The sequence below is a fragment of the Coniophora puteana genome, assembly GCF_000271625.1.
Source record: "Coniophora puteana RWD-64-598 SS2 unplaced genomic scaffold CONPUscaffold_3, whole genome shotgun sequence".
NCBI lineage: Eukaryota > Fungi > Basidiomycota > Agaricomycetes > Boletales > Coniophoraceae > Coniophora > Coniophora puteana.
In genome coordinates, this window is record NW_006913055.1 from 256,660 (window position 1) to 281,037 (window position 24,378).

General features: G+C 51.6%; 6 protein-coding genes across 6 annotated transcripts; 3 read left to right on the top strand and 3 right to left on the bottom strand.

Moving 5' to 3' along the window:
- Nucleotides 1-739: 739 nt before the first annotated feature.
- CONPUDRAFT_99183 (Phosphotyrosyl phosphatase activator) lies at nucleotides 740-2,785 on the bottom strand. Its single transcript, XM_007767405.1, has 5 exons — nucleotides 2,475-2,785; nucleotides 2,290-2,424; nucleotides 1,874-2,237; nucleotides 1,605-1,822; nucleotides 740-1,454 (listed from the first exon to the last, which is right to left on the bottom strand). Exons 1-5 carry the CDS (start codon nucleotides 2,706-2,708, stop codon nucleotides 1,083-1,085), a joined length of 1,323 nt encoding a protein of 440 aa, XP_007765595.1. The 5' UTR covers nucleotides 2,709-2,785; the 3' UTR covers nucleotides 740-1,082.
- A 148-nt stretch (nucleotides 2,786-2,933) lies between these two features.
- Nucleotides 2,934-6,148, top strand: CONPUDRAFT_118992 (Ku DNA-binding complex, Ku70 subunit). The gene is made up of 19 exons (XM_007767406.1): nucleotides 2,934-3,039; nucleotides 3,090-3,287; nucleotides 3,341-3,458; nucleotides 3,508-3,616; nucleotides 3,669-3,771; nucleotides 3,827-3,910; nucleotides 3,963-4,144; nucleotides 4,194-4,296; nucleotides 4,354-4,488; nucleotides 4,541-4,595; nucleotides 4,649-4,737; nucleotides 4,789-4,917; nucleotides 4,976-5,084; nucleotides 5,144-5,236; nucleotides 5,294-5,400; nucleotides 5,459-5,554; nucleotides 5,610-5,669; nucleotides 5,732-5,752; nucleotides 5,807-6,148. The coding sequence occupies exons 1-19, from the start codon at nucleotides 2,974-2,976 to the stop codon at nucleotides 5,894-5,896; spliced, it is 1,947 nt and encodes a 648-aa protein (XP_007765596.1). The 5' UTR covers nucleotides 2,934-2,973; the 3' UTR covers nucleotides 5,897-6,148.
- CONPUDRAFT_142289 (uncharacterized protein) lies at nucleotides 6,062-7,830 on the bottom strand (the record flags this gene model as incomplete). Its single annotated transcript, XM_007767407.1, has 13 exons — nucleotides 6,062-6,115; nucleotides 6,169-6,377; nucleotides 6,429-6,486; nucleotides 6,540-6,768; nucleotides 6,818-6,955; nucleotides 7,009-7,068; nucleotides 7,224-7,259; nucleotides 7,311-7,321; nucleotides 7,373-7,401; nucleotides 7,450-7,488; nucleotides 7,539-7,553; nucleotides 7,613-7,632; nucleotides 7,770-7,830. The coding sequence occupies 13 exons, from the start codon at nucleotides 7,828-7,830 to the stop codon at nucleotides 6,112-6,114; spliced, it is 909 nt and encodes a 302-aa protein (XP_007765597.1). The 3' UTR covers nucleotides 6,062-6,111.
- Nucleotides 7,831-10,458: 2,628 nt separating this feature from the next.
- Nucleotides 10,459-12,707, bottom strand: CONPUDRAFT_50047 (FAD/NAD(P)-binding domain-containing protein; the record flags this gene model as incomplete). Its single annotated transcript, XM_007767087.1, has 8 exons — nucleotides 10,459-10,747; nucleotides 10,805-10,943; nucleotides 11,000-11,348; nucleotides 11,411-11,766; nucleotides 11,827-11,870; nucleotides 11,928-12,036; nucleotides 12,089-12,526; nucleotides 12,581-12,707. The coding sequence occupies 8 exons, from the start codon at nucleotides 12,705-12,707 to the stop codon at nucleotides 10,459-10,461; spliced, it is 1,851 nt and encodes a 616-aa protein (XP_007765277.1).
- Nucleotides 12,708-16,329: 3,622 nt separating this feature from the next.
- CONPUDRAFT_50061 (general substrate transporter) lies at nucleotides 16,330-18,055 on the top strand (the record flags this gene model as incomplete). The annotated part of the gene is made up of 3 exons (XM_007767089.1): nucleotides 16,330-16,430; nucleotides 16,488-16,783; nucleotides 16,875-18,055. The coding sequence occupies 3 exons, from the start codon at nucleotides 16,330-16,332 to the stop codon at nucleotides 18,053-18,055; spliced, it is 1,578 nt and encodes a 525-aa protein (XP_007765279.1).
- A 1,587-nt stretch (nucleotides 18,056-19,642) lies between these two features.
- On the top strand, nucleotides 19,643-22,375 carry CONPUDRAFT_162996 (uncharacterized protein). The gene is made up of 10 exons (XM_007767408.1): nucleotides 19,643-19,754; nucleotides 19,882-20,102; nucleotides 20,156-20,756; nucleotides 20,819-20,874; nucleotides 20,927-21,289; nucleotides 21,339-21,427; nucleotides 21,475-21,629; nucleotides 21,688-21,800; nucleotides 21,867-21,881; nucleotides 21,933-22,375. Exons 2-10 carry the CDS (start codon nucleotides 19,914-19,916, stop codon nucleotides 22,215-22,217), a joined length of 1,866 nt encoding a protein of 621 aa, XP_007765598.1. The 5' UTR covers nucleotides 19,643-19,754; nucleotides 19,882-19,913; the 3' UTR covers nucleotides 22,218-22,375.
- The last annotated feature ends 2,003 nt before the right edge of the window (nucleotides 22,376-24,378 follow it).

The following is a 24,378-nucleotide window of genomic DNA, read 5'->3' on the forward strand; positions in this document are numbered from 1 at the left end:
TGGAGACTGTGCAGTCATTGGTGAACCTTGTGCATAATGAGATCTGACAGCTCAGCCGGGCCGCAGTAACTTGCGCCAAGATGCCGAGGAAACGGGAGTAGGAGGTGATCACGCAGAAGAGGTCATGCATTCCTAGATCTTACTTTGTACATACTAGCGTGGATGACTTGGGCTTGCGCCCCGACCCGACTCTCGGTGCGCTTGTAACAAGGTTTCACGGACGGAAGTTCATCTCCTCGCACGATAGACACGTACATTTGCCCTCGCGAGGAACGGGGCTAAAAAAGGGACTGATCGCTAACGGCCATGATGTTATTTCACCGAAGACTTGAATATTTTTCCAGATCAGTATCGTCATACCCTGCTATTGAATCATAAACGCCGGAATAGTCCGTCTGTGCGGACACGAACGCCGACTCCGCTTGTTAATAAGCATGTATACCCTGCCCTTAGCTTACTGAGACATGAAAGCGATTGAAAGAAACTTTGGCGCTCAACCTGTGGGGTGACAGTATGAGAACGGAGACACCGAGGGGCGGACTGTGCATTGTGCAGCCTCGCAGGTCCAATATAGTTCATACGACAAATTCGATCGGCCGTCGAACTCGATGAGGAAGTACTCACATGTTTAGCGGCTCTGCGTTGTGATTACCCCTTTGGCGTCCCTGATCAAATGTGCCCAAGTTCAGGGTCGTGACAAGCACAGAAAGTAGTGAGCCACGATCGTTCCGAGTAGGACCTGATTGACCCGATGACACGGAGTCCCCGCTATGATACAAGAGGGTCCGTTCACGCACAGAGCAGATATGCATACAACGTGAATACAGTACAGTACACACGGAAGTGTAAGTGGGTCGAACCAGCTCATCACTTCGCCGCAAGCGCACAGGCAACATCAGTCTATAATTTAGGTGTCACCGATCAACTCCAGTGAGGCAAAAAGGCAGGAGGGGCAGTGGAAACGAAACCGCATCTTCATCGCCGGCCGCCTTCCGTTGGAATTGCCCAACTGCACGCACGAGGGGTCCGAACAAAATCCACCAGTCACAACGACCAACCAAATCCTTCAACAAGAGCCGTAATCATGATCTTCCTGATGCCCACGGTGCGGCAGTGGCGCCGCCCAAACCCAAATCGCCGTGTACGCGATTCTGATTCTGAGCTTGTGACGTTGTTGGGGAAGAGGAGGGCGGTATACTGCGTGTTTGTGTTGATCCTGCCGGCGGGTACTGCCGCAGTGGTGGCAACTGGGTGTGCGACGCCACCTGTGTTTGGGTCCTTGGGCTCATCCCTGCTGCACTCGCGGTCATGACCCCACTACCACTTCTTCTGAACGGCGTCGTAGTGGTGGAAATGGATGCGTCATCATCGACTTGATCGTTCGTTTGGTCCCACTCCACTAGGCCTCCGAGCGGCAGATGCTGCACAACTACTCGCTTGCCTATCACTTCGGCCTGTGAAAAATACGTGTATGTGAACCCCGAGCCGGGAAGATTTTATCATGATCCATCAGAATTGAAATCGGAAATGAACGATAGGATGGAAAGAACGAGGCGTCGCCGTGCACGTGGTCGAGGGCTGTGAACGTGGAACGTGGAACGTACCTCATACATCTTGAGCAGACCGATGTTAACTTTCTCCCACCGCTGGACGCCGGTGGCGATTGAGTAGAGCGTTGACGAGTGCTCGTGGAATGGTCCGGTCTTGAACTTGTGAATTTGGTTTATCTGCATGAAGTAGAGATTTGTCTCAGGAAGTGACGGATCGTTTGTGCTGGGAGCAGGAGGCTTGAGAACGGCGGAAGGTGGGATCGCTGATTGGTCTATTAGACTACGTCAGCGTAGTTTTGCAGAGAGAGAAAAACATGGCAAACCTCGAAGCTGGCTGCTACCAAAGACATATCCCAAGAAATGATAATCGTCAAGACCCCAGACGCCGTGGCTACCCGCTGGCTCGAGCCGGTAATCCGCCTGCAGCTTCCAGGAAAGTCGAAGGTAACGGATGAAGACAGTAAACACAATGTCCCGTTCCTCGTTTGGCCTAAGCTGGAAGAACCCGATTTTTGCTAGACAGAATAAGAATATCACGAAGGACGTCTCGTGGCCAGTCCCGTAATCTTTCCGTTTGAATGATCCGAACGAAGTGATGAAGTACGGCTGGAGGTAGGGCACAGCAAGACGAAGGTCGGTTCCACCATCGCGAGGGGAGAGTAGTTCCTCCAGAAGGGCACCTGCCCTCTTGGATCTTCGTTGGTACTCATCGCTCAGATATAACGTTGTAATCACTAACCTCTTCTAGAGTCGCGCCCCATTCCGTCTCGAACTGCACATAGCCAAAGCGTGCAGGCTCCTTCACTCTATCACGCACGTTGGGGTCTATCCAGCCTTCAAGAGTGTCTAAAAGCTGGACCACTTTCAACACATCCTGATCATGTATCAGGAAAACCTGTGATCAAGAGACGTCCTGAGACGTACGCGGCTCGATCCTTCAGGATTTGACCACGGTAAGGAGTGACCCCTCACGGCCTCGTTCAGGCGGTGAAGGAACTTGCCGTACTCCTCATACCCCCTGGTTCGCTTCCAGGTCAGGACATCTTCGTCGCTCCGAATCTTCAGAGTGGGCAGCTCAAGGGCTTCTAGATCTGCAATAGAAACTGTCCGGATCGCGATATCGACGCGTGGTGCAGTAGGGACCTTGAATGTAGTCATGAGAATCGGATAGAACCTGATGACTATGTTGATAGACACGAATGAATAGTGAGCTTTTGAGCCAAGCTAATGTTGCAGCGCAGACAGCCTCAGCTAACTCAGAAACCTTGACGATGTCATGCCCACGTGGCTCGGAGGCGCAGACACGGTTTTGAACTCCGCCACAGCACCCGAAGTTGGCAAAACGCGCGACACGCCCGACGCGCGCCCAACGTTAACCCCTTTCTTTTCCTACCATAACCAACGACACCATTTCGTTCAAGCCATGGCCCCATTCGACGACTGGAACAATATCGATGAAGAGGAGGAGGAAGAGCTGCAGGATGCCTCGGTCTGACTTGTTGACTCTATCTTAGACATGAAGCTCACCCTTGCATTTAGTACTTTGAGGGAAAACGCGATGTCATTCTATTCTGTATCGACTGCTCGCCATCCATGCAAGAGCTCAAAGAAGATCCGGTGTATGAAGGAGTACAGACCTCACGACTTCTAACGTCTCTAGAAGCCGCTATGCAGATCCAGAAGAAGAAGGTGCTCGTTGGTCCGAACGACTGCGTCGGGATTTTGTTGTTTAACACGGTATGTTCGTACACTTGTTTCTTCACAAGGCATTTCCTCAAGAAAAAATGGAGACACGGACGAATGAAGAAGCAGGCTACGCGTCCGAGATCAAGAAGGGCTGTTTCGTCTACCAGCAACTAGGACAAGTGAACGCCCCAAAGATCCAGGAGCTGATCCAACTGGTTGAGGGTGAGTCACGCCTTATCCGATCTTCCTCTGGTACGTTAAGCGCATCAAGGCGCACGCGAGGACTCCGACCTGCTCAAGTCCGAGTACCCTCCGCTTGAGGGCAAGAGAGTACCTATAGGCGACGTTTTCACCAGTTGCAACTGGGTCATTCGAGACAAGTAACAGGCATACATTCAACTAGGAGCATATACTGACATAGATGTCCACCAGCGCACCGAAGACTGCTACCAAGCGTGTTTTCCTGATAACAGATAATGACGACCCACATCCTGGAACGAAGCAACTCTTAACCTCTGCTCGTACCACTCTAGTTGTATGTGTGAACCCACGTCAATTGTGACGTTCGATCCTCACCCCATCCACTTTAGGACCTGATTGAATCCGGCGTTCAAGTCGAGCCGTTTTTCATCGGCACGGAGGACCGGCCATTTGATCCAACTAAATTCTACTCCGTACGTTTGCGGCCACTTTCCTAGTCTCCCTTCTGATGCTCTGTATCGGTAGTCTGTCTTGATCAACAGTGGATTCGACGATGAAGCGGAAGACGAGGGCACTCTCCCTGAGTCAATATCCATCACGCGCATCAACGATTTGCTCGCCCAAATGCGGATTCACGAAGTGCCGAAGCGGGCTATATTCAATATAACATTCGAGCTTGCCAACGACTTCGTCATAGGGGTCAAAGGGTGAACTTTTCTGCCCTTTCTCCACGATTTGCGTGACTTATTGCCGTAGGTACGGCCTAGTGACTGAGCAGAAGAAGGGCTCGTACAAGTATTTTGTCGACCTCGGTGATCGTATGGAAGTTGCCGAATCACGCACCGTATACATTGACGAAGTAGGTGTCGTGTGTTCCGTATGCCTAGAGCTTATCGCATCTGATGCTTTGCTGCAGGAACAACAAGCCGAAGTAGAAAAATCGCAGCTGGTTTATGGTATGGAACTCGGAGCTCCGCCGGCGAATGAGAACAGCGATGACGAAATGGATGGTGCCGAGTACGGAACTAGGGTGGTCCCCTATGGACAGCGAGTAAGTCTCAGAATCAATATCCTGGCCCTGCCCAACGCTGACTCTGTTCAAGCCATTCTATGATGCAGAGGAAGTAAGGTCCTTCCGGACGCTTGAACTCGAACCAGGTCTGTACTCAAACCATCATTACCACAGCTTGCTCACTGAATGAATCTTCAAGGACTCAAGCTACTCGGTTTCAAAGATCGCAACGAGCTCGCATTTGAGGACAATGTGAAGCACTCTACTTTCATCTATCCAGACGAGCAGGTACAGATATCATCGCTCGTAGTTTCCTGATCAATCACTCAAGGAACGAAGAAATATGCAGGAAGCAGGCGAACGTTCACAGCTATGCTCAAGGTCATGCTCGAGAAGGACAAAATTGGGCTGGTGCGGGCGCTTCTGAGGAAGAACGCAGCACCGGTCTTCTGTGCAATGCTCCCTCAGGTACGAACAGCCTCAGTCGGCTTTTATCGCCGCCTCACTGATCAACCATGCAACTAAGGCAGAAAAGGTGGAAGAAGGCGGGTGGAACGAGCCAGGGGGCTTCCATCTCATCCCATTGCCTTTCGCAGACGACATACGCGCGGCCCCCATCGAAGAAGGTTTCCGAGGCACGCGCAATCCTCTTTCAGCTCCATCCAGCGGGTAACTGACGTTCTCGCATTAACAGCCTCAGATGACGTGAAGAATGCGGCGAGAGCGTGGATAGACAAGCTCTGCGTCAAGAACGGGGCGTATCCCCCGGACACCTACCCTAATCCAGGTGATCATCTTTGCCCGTCGTAAAATGATGCAGGTTCCTTACCATTCTCTATTTTAGCACTCGCATTCCACAATGCACAGCTCCAAGCGAGCGCCTTTCGAGAGGAGTTTGATCCGGAGTCCTTCGAGGATGTCACATTGCCCAAGTATGATATGATGCACAAGGTTAGCGTCTACTTCACCTCGGATATGACCGATGAGTGTACTTACAACCCGTGTGTAGAGGGCTGGCGAGCTGATAAAGGAGTGGAAGAAGGTCTTGTTCAAGGACGACGCGGCTAACACGATCATCGCGACGGCGGGGACTAAACGAAAAGCGGTGCGTGCTTTCATCTTCTCTTGCCGTAGAGCCTTCCGCTGATGATAAATTACAGGACGTCAGCGTGGACGAGGCAGAGATTAGGAGTAAGTATGAGGACGGGACGCTAAATAAAGTCAGTTTCGCGGGCACTTTGGTCGATAAATATCTATAACTAACGATATACCCTAACTCTAGCTTCGTAATGATCAGCTCAAGGTAAACAACACAATGTCCTCTGTGTATATGAGCTGATCACCGTTCCAAATGCAGGAATTCCTCAAGAACAAGAGTCAGCCCGTCTCTGGCAAAAAGGCAGATCTCGTTGAACGAGTGGCCGACTGGCTGACGTCCCATAGTTAACCGCTGGGTGTTGGGCATCTTGTCACAACGCAAATGAGTGGTCTTCATTCTACTGTACATTATAGGTACCGATATCCTTTACCGTATCAAGCTTATCGTAATGAGTGGTCTTGGAACCTCATTTCTCGATTGGCTAAATAATTCAGGCACACCGTCATCCAAGATCTAACCAATGCGTTTAGCGCTGCGTACGTATTGTGTTATAAGAGATACTTTCAGCTGGACGTATTGGGTCAGCAAGATGTATTGTCGTCCAACCAACGAAGACTCACAATTCTATCGTTGTCCTCGACTCCTGTTCAATTTGAACTTGTATCGCGTTCATTCCAAGCGACTGATGGAACCCTGATTTCCGTGCTCGCCTCTGGGCACGAAAGTGCGCGACTCTGACGCTAAGAACAAGGTAAGGCCCAATGATACAGAAGCCAAAGAGAGGGAACGTGTATGCAGTCATGTCGAAGATGCCGATGGACGCTGGTCCCTACAAAACAGTTTGTCAAGAAGGGAATAAGGATATAAAACAAACACGTACCGCAGTTCCATCAGATACTGCGTATGTAGCACAGCTCAACCCAATGCCAACAAAGAGTCTGATTTTCATGTGAGGGGACGACATCCAGCAGACAAAACTTGATAAACCTACAAAGCGAAATACAACACGTTCCCCGTGATGAACGATACGATACCACTCGATTGCAGCTCTGGACGACTGTGACGATATTTCCAGAAGTGGTTAACAAACGAATACACCGCCGCGATGAGAATGATCGCTTGGAAGGTCCCTATGGCGGCTACCATTGTAATTTCTGGCGCAAAACTATCCCGATTGCTTGTGTACGCGCAGAGGTGGTTCGCCGTCTGAGTGACCCGACCTGGAGCTCTCCGTCAATAGACAATGGCATTGATTGCGGAGTGATATACCAGTTCCACCACGTAGCGCGTAAACCTTGATAGCACAGCCTATCAAGAGACCCATCTCGGCGAAACAGCAGCTCACGAGAATGTAGAGAATCGCTTTGGAGTTGCGGTAGAGTGCATAGACGCGGATGATCATGATTGCTGGCGATAAAATCGAGTTAGGCACCAGGATGTGGATGTGTCATTCAATCTACCTTGCGCAGCAACGATGAGGAAGAGGTTGATGAACGTGTATGAAACCAGTAAATTGTAGCCTGGGCGTTTCGGTTAGGTTAAGGGCCGTATACCTCATCGATTTTACAACGTACATCTGGTCGTAATGATTTGTTGCAGGTGGGGACCACTAACTTGATAAAGTACTCACACCTAAACCTAGTTAGCTTGATCTGAAGTTAAGGAGTAAGTTTCCTTACAGCATCGTTCTTGACGTTGATAACGCCGTTAACTACAAGGCCGTCAGAACATATAAAGAACGTAGAGAAGTCAGTGATCTAACCTAGCCGTAATCTTACGTAGATTTTAGTAAAGGAGATGTCTTATGAACGGGTATCAACTCACAGTACAACGAGCATCCCCAAGTACCGCACCTAAAACAAATGAGCAAATCGTTCCGGCTGACACTTCACCATACTCACCATGACATATAGGATCGTCACAACTGACCATGGCTTTAACTAGAGCGAGATCAAAAGAAGGTATTTCAAACACGTTCGACGGGACTTACCCATATCAGCTCAAGCTAAGCAAGAAGACCATGAGGACGCTAATAAGATAGGATCATAGATCTGGGCGACTCACTTCTGGCGGAAACTTAAGGACTAATGAAATGACGTTAATAATTTTTCAGGAAATGTTGGAAACAGTATTACTGAAGTCATAGAGAACCACGGTGAAGAGTCCAGCTGGCAGCACAGGTGATTATCCTCACTTCTGGATTATACCTCGACGTGCTTACCTGCAGTGTAGCTAGTGATTTGAGTCGATTTTGCCAGAGCATCTTCGGAGATGGCATTCATCTCTGCGACACAGGGGCGTCGATCGAGGAAGGAAGCCCAGCAAGGCCCACTGGAAGCCGGGCCGTTATATAACGAACAGCCCAAGAACGAGGATATTGGTGCTTTGATGTCGCCCTGCTGCTCAGCTCGCTGAGTAATGAGCGTGTCCCACAGCAGGCGGTGTCGGGTGGGGACTGGTGTTATAAAAGTATGAGAAAGAGTTAAGAATGCACCGGGTGAGGTCGCGCCGAGTGCCCACTTGGTGACCAGGTGGTTTTAATTAGACGTCGCTTCGAATCTTAGAAGGTTCTTGGGCAAGGGTTTGAATAGCTCATATGGAGCTCTACATCCAAGGCATTCGTCGATAGCGGTAGAATGCATCGTCGAGGCAAGACATGCCGTTGAGGCGCAACGATTGTCGGTTGGCAATAGTGGACGAATTTCATGGAAATAAATACCTGCGAGGCCGGCAAGTAAGATCCTGTACATAAAATCCCAGGCAGACTCAGCGCCTTTGAGAACGGACCTCGAACAGCTTCTGACGCACCGAAGACTATGATGGCTCACACACTTATAGTTAGAATGGTGTTCCGTTAGCAAACATGTCGTAAATATGATGGAGAACGGCTCAAAGCTCCGCGGATATGAACACAGAGAAAACATACGCGGAACATGGGGGCAATTTCGCTACCGAGATTCTGTGAGTTCTCGCAAGGTGTGCATCGTGGAGTGAGTTAGGGTCGTTTCTCGGAGTTTTTGACCTTGCTGAGAAGCGTTTTGGAACGTGGGATGTAAAGAATACCACCACATGCCTGCGAGACACATTTCAGCGTTAGCTGTGCGTAATACGGGTGACAGTGTGATACCGATCAGTTTGTACGCCGACCACCCTGAGTGTAGAGCGTGCAGATCTTATCCGTTCCAAGGCGAATGCTTGGTGTCCTGCAAGTTCGCGGGCATGATGGGGTGTTATCAGATTCGAGCTCGTACCTCAGCTGGATGGAGCATGACCGAACCTTTCGTATAAATTCAGCTTCCCTGCGAAGCATCCTTGGCCAATCAGACCAAAATGAGGGGATAGATGTCCATGGTTTTTGTTCTACCATCAAACGAAGCCGCAAGGTGAAGGGTAGGTCATCCGTACGATGATGGTCCGGTGACCTACATCACTCCAGAGTCCATTTTAGGCCGTCCAATAGGACTCTCAAGGGCATCCGATGATACAGCCGCGACTTTCATCACGTCAAGTTCTCCGCGCTGTCATTGATGTTTCGTCGCGGAGTCTTCGAACAGCCTTCACCTGGCGACGGACAGTAGCGCTGAGCTATGAGTAGCTATCTGTATTAAGAATATACCGTGAGTAAACGACAACATAGCTTAAAAATGGAAATGGGGATATTGCATATCGACGTCCGAAGACATCGTGGCGTCGCTCGTCCTGTGAAAACGGTGCGGGCAGTGCCCGAAGTATATCAGCATCGTCTTATCGTCAACAACTTGTTGTTTCGTGTGCGTTGATATCAGGCCGAGCTAAATATTAGCCACTCACAAGGATTCTCGTTCACATACTTGTTCCGAAGCCAAGCCCATTGGAAGCGTCAAAATATTTTGAGGGCTCGAGGAAGAAAGGTTCAGGAATAAAGGAAGCCTTACATAACAAACCGAGTACACGATAGCGCTCGAAGGAAACATTGCCTACGAGGCGAGCCACCTAATAGAAGGTGAGCAACATCTGTAGTTCCCTACAAGATCAGCGCAGCACATTCTTCATGAGGCTTCGAGGTCATCGACTTCTTCTTAACGGACGGATACACCTAAAATTATCAGCTGCTCGGCGTCGAAACCATCCAAAACCATATCAACTCTCCGTTGGAACCATACATCGAACGAAGATGTGGACTCACTGCGCTCCAGTTGTCATCACACCCTGGGACCGAACAGCGATGCTCGTCTCGTGCCGTCCATCAATCGTAATTCTCTCATCTCACCCACTTTCACAGGATACACACTGCCCACCTCCTTCGTTAACGACCACCTACTCTTGCCTCATTGAACTTGTCCGCAAGCACTCGTAGGTCATTCCCGCAGCCGGCAAATTCTCAACAGCCGGGTCCGCGGCGTCGTCGAGGAATTGGCGTACAGCAATGTCACCGTGCCCTGCATGCCGGCGATGTGTGGTGCAACGACGAGCATGATGCCAGATGAGGGAGGTAAAGGACGCGAAGAGGAGCTGTGGCATCTGTTAGTTGGTCGTGGGGGCGATTGAGAATGTAGCGGAGGAGGCTCACGAGGAAGAAGCATTGATCCACAACCCGATAGAACAGTAGATGTCAACTTTCATTCCAGCTAATCCGGCGCTGTGATGATCACGCACCTTAAGCCAGCATGAGGTCAACTGATTTCGATCTCACAAGGCCGTAGGTATCTGCACTCAGAACGCTGCATGGTTAAGTAGGGGGTAATGAAGTCATTATAAAGTGATACAATGTACATGAAGCCGTGCAAATCCTATATCCATAATCTAGCTTACTCTAACATCGTTCGGCCATCTCTGTGGATAGTCCGAGTGCCCGTCGACTTATCGTGTGTCGACTTATCGTGCCTCTTGCACTTGGATGTATTAGGGAGCTATAATTTCAAGAGCCAGCATTATAAACCTTCATAAGTACAACCGCGTCCTGGCGACTCACCGGGAACAGCCTCCGTAGTACCCTTGATCCCCAGCTCCTCGGCGAGGATCTGCAGCCCAAGGTGCCGACTGTAGTACCTCGCCTGCTGGAATCCGCCCGGGAAGACCCACAAGCCCTGCTGGCCCGTGGGGCGCCATGCCCGGCGGAGCTCACCGCCCTTGTCGAGTCCCCACACGGGGCCAACCTTGGCTGCGATGTCGGGGCCCATGAGCGTTTCAACGCCTGCGCCTGCTGGGAGGTAGCCCGTGCTAAAGGGTGAACGAGTAAGAAGAGGAGGACACAATGAGCTGCAATAATGAACGTACGCAAGGACGACGAGGTCGGCCTCGACCCTGGAGCCGTCGTTGAACACAATGACGTTCTCCTCAAAGTGCGAGGGTTCGACACCCTGCTTGACCTTGACGTGCCCGTTGATGATAAGGTCACCGATGCCCGTGTCGAGCACTATAGAACGACGCGTCAGTACCCCGGCCCGACCGGTTGCAAACGCCAGAACATACTTGTGCTCCCCGCCAGCTTCTCATACAAAAATCCGAGAATGCCCGCTTTGATGCCCTTGTATTCCCACGTGACCTTGAGCCCCTTCTCCTTGAGCCCCTTGTGCAGCTCCGCGTCATGCTTCTTGTGCTCCTCCAGGTTCCGCTCGGCCAGCTGTATCAGCAGCCGCGGCGGCATCGAGTCCTGCAGCAGATCGGCGTCATCGAGATTGCGGTCCTCGGGGTAAAGCGGGGTTAGCCGCGCCTCGTTGGCTGTGAGTGAATGGACAAGCGTCGCGGTGCGCTGTACGAGCATCGTCGACGCCGCGCCCTTGGAGACGAGGTCCTGGCACACGTCTGCAGACGCATTGCCCTGTGCGAACGCGTAGGATAAGCAAACCATTCTTCCAGGTCGAATAAAGGAGGAGCACGTACAGCGCCGATGACAACAGCTTTCTTGCCCTTGTACTTCGCGGCGCCGGGGTGGAAGTCCGAGTGATACACATCGCCCTTGAACTTGTCCTGACCCGGAATATCCGGGGTGTAAGGCGCACCGATGCCCATAGCGAGTAGGACGTGCTTCGGGTTGAGCGTGACGTGGTTGCCCGCGCGGTTGACGACAACAGTCCAGCGCTTCGTGGTCTCGTCGAACACAGGCGCGGGGTTGGGTAGAAGAGTCGAAGACGTCCAGATGGTGAGCTCCTGCTGGATTGCATAGGACTCCATGAAGTTTGCGAGCCTCGTACGGCCGATGTACTGAGGGAAGTTCTTAGGGTAGGACTGGTAGAGGACTGAGGAGCGGGTGAAAATTAGTGCGGTGGACTTGGCTGAGAGGAAGGGCGAAGGCTTACAGGAACTATAGTGGGCAGGAAGATGAAGGGTGAGCGTGCCGTACCTTGAGCTCTGGCGTTAGCAACACTAACATTGTCGAAGAGAGGCGAAATATGCTTACCGGTTACGCCAGACATCGCCGATGCGAGGCGTCTTCTCAATTATCAAGGCGCGAATGCCCATGCGACGGAACCGCGCAGCGGCCATCAGGCCGCACTGACCACCGCCGACTGAAAGATACACATTAGCCATTGATGCAACGGGAAAGCGGCGTTCGCTCACTAATGAGCACCGTAGGATCGCTCTCGATAGCTTCGACCTCCTTCTCCCTGTCCTCCTCCCACGTCGTCATTTTCGTCGCATCCAGCGGAATACCCCTCGGCCTCTCCGTCGGCTCCTCGTGTCCCACAAGCTCGTGCATCGCCGTGTACACTGCAAACGCCTTGTACCCCTCCTGCGACGGCATCAGCCTCAAGTACCCCCGTCCTCTCGCGGCGGGCTCCCGCAGCGTGAACCGGAACACAGCCTGGATCCCGACAATCTCCGTCCCAGGCACAGGAAACGTAGATGGCCCGCCGAGCGTGCTGGCCGAGTCGAGCTCGATGTCGTGCATCCCGACGGTGGAAAAACGCGTGCCAGACCCGAGGGGCTCGGAGAGGAAGGAGGTGAGGTTGGCGTGCCCGTCGATGGAGCGGAAGTCCCATGCGTAGCAGAGCACGTCTAGATATTCTTCGAGTTCAGAAGATGATGGAATGAAGGGTAGAATACACGTACCGCGAAGCCATCCATTCGGCAGGAAGTGTTTGACAAACGCGTTGAGGTCGCCATCCGTCGCGGCCTTGTTGAAGCTGGTGATCCACTGGGTGGCGATCTCTGTCGCGTCAACGTCCTTGGAAATCATGTCTGAGGGCAACGAAAAGTACTGGTCAAGCTGAAGGCAATGGTTGAGAGGCGGAGTGAGGAGGCGGGTGCAGTCTAGCAGCAGCTTTTATAGAGTCACCCATAGCGTCGATCGGGATATAGGGCGGATTGCGCCTGGTCAAGTTGGGGATAAGCAAGAATTAGCCGCAATTTGCTTGACGTTTAGCAATCCTGTGAAGCGGAAAGCAGTACGTGGATCGAAGGCAAGCAGAGATTGACAATCAGAAACAGGATACGAGGCGCAATGACGAGAAATATATTACGCGCCAGCCCCTAACTTCGTAAGATGCTGACGTAAGGACAAGCATTCCCTCGTTTCTGGTCGTTGCCAAGCGGAGCGCTCATCGGTGCTTGACAGGTCTTTTACAATATAATGGTGATGGTAATTGACTCAACACCTCTCAACCCTCCATAAGGTGTCGGTGAGATTTGTCAGTCTGCAGTCGAGCTGTGACGTGCAATTATTGACCCCACAATCTCCCACAATGTTGGCCTGAGGCTGGCCAGTGGCCGACATTGATGTCAACTAGTACTATCCCCTCATGGCGATCTCTTGGGCAATTCTTCAGTCTCTTGACAATCTCCACATAAAAATCTCAACATGTTACACATCGTAATATCGCTTACAAACACTCTTCAACGGGAAACCCTACATCTAAACATGCATACTCCCAGGAAAGGTTGAAAGAACTGACTCACTGCTTGTTTCATTCGTGATGCGATGCTTTGACAGGGGACTATAGACTGTTACTGAACAGGACCACACATTCACTCCTATCTCTAAAGGTCCGCTACATTTCCGGGCTGTTCACCCATGAGATCACGACATAAAACATGATTGTCCCGCATAGGCTCTCGTTGGTTGACTTTTGGCAATGATATCAAGGCTCGCACGATGATATGCATTTCGAAAGTCATTATCGTTGTGCAAATGCAAGCAGGCATTTGAATATCGTGCACAGTAGCTACTGCTCGGAACTTACAACATGTAAGGTAAGATGAATATCACTCTGACGGCCCCGCGAGGAGTCGTCCAAGAGTGTGGTGTTCATGGTGCTTACAGAACTAGATCTCAGCCTGTTCTTGTCTAGAAATGAAGCGCGTGTCAACGGTATTGAGAAGAGTAGATATCTTGAGGTATGCAAATAGATGGCCCATACAGAGTGAAACCTAACCCGATGCCGCGAAAATCGGACGCATACATCAACGATGGCGAGCACTGAGCTCTCAGCTCAGCCATGGAGTCACCCACATTAAACCATCAAGAAGGCATATCATGCTGTGTATCGACCGTTCTGAACCTTGGCGCAAAGCCTTGTAATTCGGGAAATGACATACATCGTAACGGGCGGTGCAGTCAAGGAATGTGCATTGAACACACCGAGAGATCCGGAACAAAGGTGTATGTATGTAGGCTCAACGAGACAGCAACCAGCGTTCAGCTTCGCCCCCAAAGTCAACTAGGCAAGCGCCCGATTCAAGCCCGTGTTCCTCCAGACGACAAATATCGTATACTTACTGTTAATGCAGGTCGATGTGACACCCTTGGGCACAGTCACTGAAGTAAGATATCCATTAGTACGACAGAGATTCCGAATATGCGACGAAACGAGAGGATTGAGCAAATAAGAGAGCAACAGAAGTTACCATCGAGTCACCCTCTGGCCAATGAGAAGCTATAACATGAACCACGTTCGTTAGGGAAGTCAAAGCAAAACCCTAAACCTCGGTGGTCAGCGAAGGTCTCGTCTCTTGCGTCGTAAAAACGTTGCGTGGCTGTCCGGAAAGAAGATCTGCAAATCCTCGACGGTGTCCTTGATATCGATATATGATTGACTGTGCCAGAGAAGAGATAAAGATCCGGAAGCGGCACGGAGAATATACATGACGGGATCTCGGTGAAATCGGATGCATGAAGTGGCAGACCTTGGCAGACGTCGGAAAGTTCTCGTAGAACTTGTTGACAGATGAGTGTCAAAGGAGGTCAAAGGACGCGCCAACCGCAACCGATATTCTTCATGCTTTCTTCTTTCCTTGGGGTGCTGGGTGTGCTCAGGCTCCAAGTCGCTGTAGCCATGCAACGAGGGAGTGTATGAAGATGAGACCGGGCCTTTGAACATGCGTTAGCGCATGGCTTGAGCGTCACGGCCTGGAATCTGGATCCGTTTCGAGGGCGAACGGGACAATTGAGCAAATATACACAAATATTACGCATATATTGGCGTGTGTGAACTGCGTGCCTGAGAATTGAGTGCGATAGAAATGCCGGCGGGATCGAAAGTGGGGTTATTTCTTACTCCCAGGTCGCCGCAGTTTGTGAGGTGCGTATCAAGTTTTTCGACAGGCTTCGCACTTCTTGAAGATGTGTTTTAGGAGAAGTGACTCCGAGTCATGCATTGTAGTCTACGCGCGCATGCAGGTTGCTTTGAAAGATGAATGTAATGCACAAACATACGTCAGAGGATCAGAGTCAGGCTCGCTTGCAACAGCTGTCTGGGAATGTGCGAAATTGATGATACGTTTGATAGACCTTCTTCTTTCAGATCCCGCGTGGTTCGGCGGCCGGGAGAAGACTTGAGCCTTTTCGTTATACTTTCAAGATCCCGGGTCCAAATCTCCTTGAGGCATGGAGTTGCGCTCTGCTGAAAGCGTCAGGCACTCCACCTAATTGTCGCTCGCTCTTGTGTCCACCGATGGGTCGCCCCAAGATGACTCTTGCTGAGTTCGCCCCGTACTTTCAGAATGCGATCCGCGAAGTGTGGGCGTGTGAGCTGAGGAGGGAGGGGGATCATCGAGGGGAAAATCATTTGGTACGCTAACGAGCTCACATCGTCGGAGACACTCCCACGTCAGTGTGCCAGCCCGCCCGGCATCCCGGCACGTCAGAAAGGTCTACTGTCCGGCGACCTCTTCTTCCTATTCCGGTAATATTCGGGGCAACTGGGGATCATGCGGATGCGCCATCAGCGTTGTCGCTGTCGCCCTTGGCCAGCATGAGCATATGCTCGACCCCCTCGGCAGCACCCGCGATGCCCACTCGACAGCGCTATACATAAGCACTGGACCCGTCGTCAGCGAGTCCTCTCTTCCCCATTCACTTTCTCAGCACACTACGCTATACTATATTCGACGGCGGCCTTCATGGTCAGCGCGCACGCTCATTAATTCCTCAATCATCTAGTGAGTACTGTGCCATCTCGGACCGAGTCTGCACACGGGAAACTGACGCTGGGATAACGTGGGGAGGTCTGGAGTGATAAACCCAAACAGGTCCACCCGTCCGACAAGCTCTGTTCCTGGTTCCACCACCCTGGTCCACCTGCCCACAAACCTTCTATATACATCTCCCTTATAACGGACACACTTCTCCCGCTGCCCAACCTTTCTTCCACCCGGCGATCACCCCTCCCCCTGTTACCCTGTCTCCCCCGCCCGCTCTGTAGCGGTACGAGTCGCGACTCTGGAAATAGACGACCATGGTCTTCAACGCTGTCGTCGATGACCTTACCCGCTATCGCAATGTCTACGCGATGGCGGTCGCCTCCCTTATGGGCTACGTCTGTTATGGGTGGGAGATCGGCATGATGGGCGGTATACTTTCCATGCCATCATTCCAGCACTCTTTTGGGCTCGACACCCAGAGCGCCGCAGCCAAGGCGTCGCTCTCAGGAAACATCGTCTCCGTCCTCCAGGCGGGTGGCTTGTGAGTGCTCTTGATCCACACTCTTTCGTCATAGGTCTTATCTCGGCTTCCATTCAGTTTCGGGTCACTGTTCACGCTATATACGACAAGCCGCTGGGGGCGCAAGTCAGTTCTTATTGTATCGGGGTTTTTGTACACCATCGGAGGTGTCATCCAAGCTATTGCCGGTCTCGGATCATCACAGTCGACAGGTCTCAGCGTCCTCTACTTCGGTCGCTTCTTCGCCGGTCTCGGCGTCGGCCTCCTCTCCGTCCTCGTCCCATCATACCTTTCGGAGTGCACGCCAAAGGCGATTCGCGGCCGCATAACGGGAGGAGTCGAGCTCACCATCACCCTGGGAAGCATGCTTTGTTGTGAGTTTTACTTCTCATCGGTAAAGAAAATATCATGATCTCACTCGTGCTCGCTTGCCCTTCCTCCCACCCGCGTATATCGCTTGATCAGTCTGGGTCAACTATGGTTCTGAATTACACCTGAAGCCAACCGAGATGCAGTGGCGGCTACCATTCGTCATCCAGCTCGTCCCATCTGTCCTCTTCACCGTCCTCATGTTCTTCCAGCCCGAGTCACCTCGCTGGCTCGTTGAGCGTGGGCGGTACGACGACGCGGCCCGCTCCCTCGCCTATATCGCACGCAAGTCCCCTTCGGACCCGGCCGTACTCGCGACTCTCGACGAGATCAAGGCAGACTACCTCGGCAAGCAGCACCTCCCGCTCCTGCAGCAGTTCCGCGGCATGGGCGCATCAAAGATTACCGCGCTGCGGTGCTTCATCCCCTCGCTCCTCACGTTCTTCCAGCAGTGGACGGGCGCGAACGCGGTCAACTACTATTCGCCGCAGATTTTCGCCGCGCTGGGTCTGACGTCCACCACCTCCGGGCTGCTCGCGACGGGCGTTTATGGCGTCGTGAAGCTGCTCGCCAATTTAATCGGGTTATTCTGGCTCATCGAGCAGCTGGGGCGCAAGCGGTGCCTCGTCTACGGCTCGCTGGGCAGCGCACTCAGCATGCTCTACGTCGGGATCTTCCTCGGCGTGCACCCCGAGAAGGACGTCGTACCGGGTACATACGTCTCCCTCGTCGCCATCTTCTTCTTCTCCGTCTTCCTCGCCGTCGGCTGGGGCCCCTGCACGTTCGTCGTCGCGACCGAGGTCGCGCCGAACCACCTCCGCACGGCCGTCATGGCGCTCGCGGGCGCGGTCATGTGGCTCTTCACGTTCGTCATCGCGCAGATCACGCCCGTCATGCTCGTGCACATCACGTACGGGACGTACCTCCTCTTTGGCGTGTTCGGCATCGTCATGGGCGTCTATGCGTATTTCGGGCTGCCCGAGACGGCCGGGTATCCGCTCGAGGACGTGCGGTACCTGTTCGAGCATGATCTGTGGGTGCGCGCGCTCGAGGACGCGCCGCTTGGGTGGATTTTCCTAAGTGGGCAACGGAAGAGCACGCCGGTGTCGGAGCTCAGGGGAAAGGATATGGCTATACCTTCAGACGCGGGCGAGCGCACGTCGGCGGGCTCGGACGAGGAGAAGTGGGATCCGGCGCTGTCGAACGCGTCGCATGGTGCCGCGAGCCCTACGGGCCCGGATGTCGTCGCGCGCCCGCCGAGCGATCTGATCATATAACGCGGGCTGGGTGACGGTGGATCAAGAGGGAGAAGACGTTAAGTTAATTGATAAGCTATGCGCGACTCCGACTCGCGTCCGGTGCTGGAGGAGGATACGATTTATTTTTGTGGAAATGGGTGATATAATGGGGTGGAATTTGGCGATGCTTAGGTTCTTCAGCCCACCTGGAGGTGTGGCTGGTCTCTTCTCGCTGGCACGCCGCGCCGCGATCTTGATAGATCCCCACTAGCACAAAGGACCCTGGGTGTATGCGCCCGCGGTGAGCCGGGAGCGTCGCGGCCGCGTCGAGAGGAGTGGGGGTAAAAGTGCATACATACACGCATAACTTGTTTTTCTTCGGTTATACCTCTACTTTCCCGGACTCTACAGCATTGTACGCATTACAATTTGAACCGCTTGGTTTCGGAATAATGGATTACACCTCCTTCCACTCTTAGATCATGCATCATGTAAGTTCGTGCGCCGTGTTCAATTGGCTGCCTTGTGAGGAGGCAAGTGAGCATCCGGGTTCCGATCCGGGTTGGTCGCGACACGTGTCGCGAAGTTCAGGACATGTTTTGTCGTCTCCCCTGTTCTAGAAGTTCGCCCACCGAGTCGACGCAAACGCTTTATTTTCATTGTGCATCATCCGCAACCTGCAATTCTGCTGTGCCTATCATGCCGGGGACCCAAAAACAGGAATGTGACTTCGGCAACAGACGCCTGCCGGTATCAAACTAAAGAGCTATTCAAGGATCTCGTTCTCATGAGAAGATACAGTCGACATGAAGCGCGAGACGCAATAATATCTTGCTTTCTTCTCACTCCGTTATCTTTGATAATCCAAGCACAGCACAAGACGTCGAGCCTGTGGCCCGCCTGGAACCTTTAGGCTATTAGATCTAGACACCATTTGTCTGCTGGGCCTCATCGTAGAGATCGCGCACACACATGCACGGTTATGGTATGATATCCTCCTATCACGTTGTCCACGGTTGTTTTAGATACATCACAGTGATCTCCGCTCTTCAAGGTCTTATGTTCAAGCCAGAGAACACGCATCATATATTGGCACAGCCGTAATCTTGATCTCCTTGACATAGTGCCATCTTTCATATTGTGACGCGATGCCCACTTGTTCATCTCGAGCTCAGTCCTAACGCCTGAGAGGATCAGGCCACAGTTTTGTCTTTCCAGGTCATTTTTCAATCCTCGTATTAGAGAAGGTTAGCAACGGCAAATTTCGACAAGTTTTGGAGTGATTCTTATTCAGCAGGGACCATACGTGGTGTAAAATGCGCCAACACTAACCAAGTGCCCTCCACTTGAAACCGGACTGTGGTACTTTAAGCTTCAAGGAGCGCCTAGTCGGCCACATCAGTAGAGGCCGACATAACTTGTTCGTTTCTGATGGATCAGGGCTACCTGACAACATGGATGCTTTGTTGTCCCGATGCTTCTCGGCGCACACCGCGTGCTGTCTGTGTCAGTATAAGAAATAGTCGAGGGGGGTGAGTCATCCATCCACCATTGCCCTCGATGTCGTCCCGCTTACTCGGGACTAACAACCCCGCAAAGCCATTACTTGAGTCCGACGAGTGGCCCGACAACTCAACGCTTGGCTCAAGGAGTGAAAAGTATCAAGATGGTAGAGAGGGAGTAAGGTGGCTCGAGGAGGCGCAGAGCAGTCTGCGGTCTACGCACAGTAGGATTCGAAGTAAGCTTTCGTTTTCGTTTTACCAGCATTTAAATCCCTTTACCCCTTTCAACATCTACGTCGGGCGTCTTTTGTGTCTCTGAAATCTAAAGACCGGGTATAGAATGCTGAGCGTCGGCGCCTATAGGTTACTTCTTCCCCGAGTCCGCCAACGTAACCATGTTTGGGATGACACTCCCGGTTCTTCGTTGGATTACCCACTTTCTTCACTTTGCCTTGGTTATCATTCATATTGTATTCCTCAAAATACACGCGACACGTGCGGAGCAATACTGGATCAATACCGTTCTTCAAGAAGGATCCAGGTTGCCGACGATTCTGAGCGTAAGCCAGCAGGCATTTTACACGGTATGTCTCGTTTTGTTGCTTCAAACTGGTCCCTGTTTTATATACTCTAACAGGTGTACTCGACGATACTTGTCACACTCACCCAGCGACTTGGGCTACTTCGCGCTCTACATCGTCGACAGTCGCTGACCACACTGTCAGACGCATCGAGTGCATGGAGCGGCCTTGGTAGCGCCCTGGTATCATTGTGGAACAACACCCACATGCCCGCAGGGGTGGTTTCTTCCACCATTATCACCGCTTATCTTGGATGTGCCCTTGTGCTTCATGTTGTGAGCAGTAGCATCATGTCTATGGCGCCTACCGGCTATCAGACCGTTCAGAATGCATCCGCGCCAATCTGGGTTATGCGTGGCTGGCCTGTTAACCTCAGCAAAGAATCTGCAAAATATTTCGACTGGACCACTCTTGTCGGGTTTACGTTCAAACACGATGGTATGCCATCTTACGAGGAGCCTGGTTTAGATGGGACCACCGTGTACGATACGGTCGATACATCAGAGTGGGCCGGGACGATCCAATTAAATGCCACTACAGTTGATTTTAAATGTGGCCTTGTTCCATCGGCTAACATGACGCTGACGACGAAAGCCTCTGCCGAGAATACTCTGGTTTGGAACGGCTATGCTTCAAACACATCACTATCGGTTCCTTGTAAGTTGTTTCTTCTCATATATAGGGCCTGAAGATGAACTTATAGAAGCTCGTTGTATCAGGGATAAATCTCGTGACATATAACGAGCAAATGACAAATCTGATCAATGGCTCTGGCGTACGTCCAGTGATTTTTGTTATAAATACCCATCATTAAAGATGGGATACAGGTAGACGTCGTTTATATGATCACCACCGCTCTCGACTCCTCATCTTCATTGGACAACGCATATGGAGTTCCGATGAACTGGACCTACTCCAATGGCACAGGTATTCAGCAAGCGAGAGTGCAAGCTTTTTTCGCAGGTTGCTCGATGATAGCCGCCTCGAAAAATGTACTCACGGACATTCAAACCAACGAGGTACTGAGTTGTCTGCCACCATCAAGCGATGATGGTCAGCAAATGTGGCAGGGTTTACCGAATGGAAACTCGTATACAAATGTCTTCACGAACGGCTCAGGGGAGACTTTGGGTAATATGACGCAAGGCTCGGAGGTAGCTAGTCAGACAACTACAGAAGCCCACCAATGGGTAAGTGCAGTTCGCTCTCACACGTCGAATATCATTCATTTTATTTCAGTTGTCCCTAGCACTGGCAAAATCGCCGCACTCTACCATCAGAATATCGGATTTCGGGGGGCCAGGATACACAATTTCGACTGCTGACTAGTGCGTATGTTTCAATGGTTCTCTGTGGATGCTCATGGCTTTTCCAGCTATTTGATGAGACAGCTAGGAATTGATACTTCGTCTCTGGCCAATAATAGCTCACAGATGTCTACCACTGCACCTCCCAACCCGACCTTCTCCCTCAACGTGACCAACCTTGAGAGTGCACTCGCCAAAACCGCAGCCAAGATTCTAAACACACGTATGCTATCTTCTGTTTATCAGAGTATCATCTAATTGATGGCGGTTGTCACACACAGTAACATGGTTTGAACCTATGGCACCAGATTATATACAATCTACCCCGGTAGAAAGCCGAGAGTACAGGGTCGAAGTAGAAGTGCCGAAAATTGTTCTGATTTCCATGCTCAATGTCTGTTCTTCCTCTTGCATAAAGTTCCAAGGGTCTGACCACTGATATCCCGATAAAAACGATCAGATTAACTTGACTCCGGTACGGTTTCTCCAATGATGTGGAGCTGTCTAAAGGTTCTCATCTTTGTAGCTTCTTTTCGCGTTCTTTGCCTCCTTCATCATGCTCGTCATATCTGTCTATGTCGTAGGGTTTCAGAGCCGTGACAACCTGGTTGTTCGCAACGCCAGTATGCTCGAGACCCTATGGCTGGCCAATCGCAACCCACTCCTTCGGGACAGGTTTGACGAGGTGAATGACCCTACCATTGATAACCTTAGAGCGGCCGGGATGTTTGAGATCTGCTTGTCAGAAGACTTCGACAGCGGGAGGGTTAAGGCAAAAGAGAAGGAGTTCGACATCGCAGCATATTTATAACTAGACACGATACGTCAGCCACCTGTTGTTTCTTCTCAAGCCAACTCAGCCTTGATAGCTCTTTATTACGTTCTTACATCTACATGCTCGTACTTGGGGAGCCAGGGTCACGAAGTTTCACTAAGCGTTTATTCAGTCAATCCATGCTTAATTTTGCCACTGCCGCCACATCCTTAAATGAAGATGTGATAGGAGCGAAGCAAAGCCTGAGTACTGAGTTATCACACTCGCCGTGCGCACCCTTTTATGCGCAGGATCGGGTTGATATAAAGTTTGTACAATATCAAAGATAACCTACTTTAACTCACGGCTGATATCGCTATCATAGCTCTAGTAAACATTATTTCCCAGTGCTCATGTGAGTAACCGGTACAAATGGTGTACAGTAGAGAGTATTGACTGCACCCAAGATGAAGGGGACTGTGTTGCAGGAGTGGGGAGCTAATCGAAGCAGCTACAGAACCACGTTATCCGGAACGATCGAACCAAGCGCAAGCTATCGTTGAAGTTCGCTTAGAGAATGCTAAAAGCAAGCTGTCACATTGTTTGTCAAATGTGGGTCCATGTTTGCCTCGAGGACAGGTCGCACAGCATGTAGCCCTTGCCTCACCTCCCGCGTTCGCCTAAGACCCACCTTCATCCTTCCCTTTCACCACGTCGACCTCCCACCGTACCATGAACCAGCACGGTACTGCTGACACGAGCAGCTCACACCCCTCCGTATCGGAGACGAGGTGGTATGGATACCGTCAGTCTCCCTCGATGATCCCGCCACTCTCTGAAGAACGTCCGCTGGTGAACCAACCAGATGTGCCACTCGCGTTTGGGCCTCCAGGACGAAACAATACGAGCTCAGCAGCTCATGTGCCTTTCCCTTGGGCTGAAATCCTCCCGGGATACGCACGCCAGAACGAGTACATGGTGCGTTGACAATTATTGCGAGAGTGGCGTCGCTGATTATCGATTGACACGTGGTTCTATTGTTCTCGAGTAGGGTATATCTGGACTTGCATATAACACGAGCGTTGGGTTGAGACACGGGTTCATGGGACTACAGACCTTGGTGAGCCGTAGATACGATCGCATTCGGCGTACATTACTGACCTCTTTGTCTGACTCAAGCCACTGTTCTCCAGCTATGCCGGCACGGACTCGACCCAGCGCTTTGACTCCGCGGTACAAGTGTACCACCAGCATGTAGAATGCCACGCAAAAGGAGGAGGGCATTCGTCTCGTGTTGGACTAGAGACAAATGGCATTGGCGTAGACCCGATTTATGTGACGTTGCAGGTCAGTCAGCGAATCAGAAGCGACTCGTGTCGTTACTGATCGCATTGAGCAGGGTCAGCATACTGCAGCAAATAGCGCTTCAGATACACACCGGTCCTCTAATATCAGTACAACTGTCAATCAACGTCACTTTATGGGAGTGTTACCTTTAGAGGTGCACGGACCTCTAGAGACCGATGATCCAGACCCGCTCCCTCCTACGTCAGAGGCGGAGAGAATCTTGGAGATGGATATTCGCGAGAATCTTGGAATACCTCCCGAAAAGTCCGTCAAGCTTTCAAACGTTCCGCAGGGAGACGATGGTTACCCGTTAGCGGCGACTGGCACGATCGCGTATATGGCCAAGGCAGCGATATGGGCGAGTCCGGACAGGTTATGCACGTTCAAGGGGATAAACGCTGCGATGAGGAAGGTTTTCGCGGGGTATAGGGCTGGCACCACAGAGAAAAAGGTAGTGAGTTTCATAATGGACGACGCTCGAGCGAAAGGAAGTTGATCTGATATCGCAGCATGCCTCCTTGAGTGCCACGATATCCACCTACAAGGGCTTCAAGAAGGCCAAGTCTTTGAATGGAGAGAGCATCGGGACGTTCTGGACTCTCGCTCCAAAGGAGGGTCATGGTAAGAGGAAGAAGAACACTGCGGGTCTCGTCAACGTCGTTGAAGAAACCAACAAAGAACATGGAGCACATCATCAGCAAGCAGCCGACAGAAGGGCATCACATTATCCTCGCCAATCTCCTTCAGCCACGAACGGAGGTCAGGCTCCTAGAGTTCGCGTCGAGGGTGGACATGATGTGAGGGAAGGAGGGCGGCAGGTGTACAGGAGTCGCGCCAAAGCCGATGCTCCTTATCGACGGGCACGCACCAA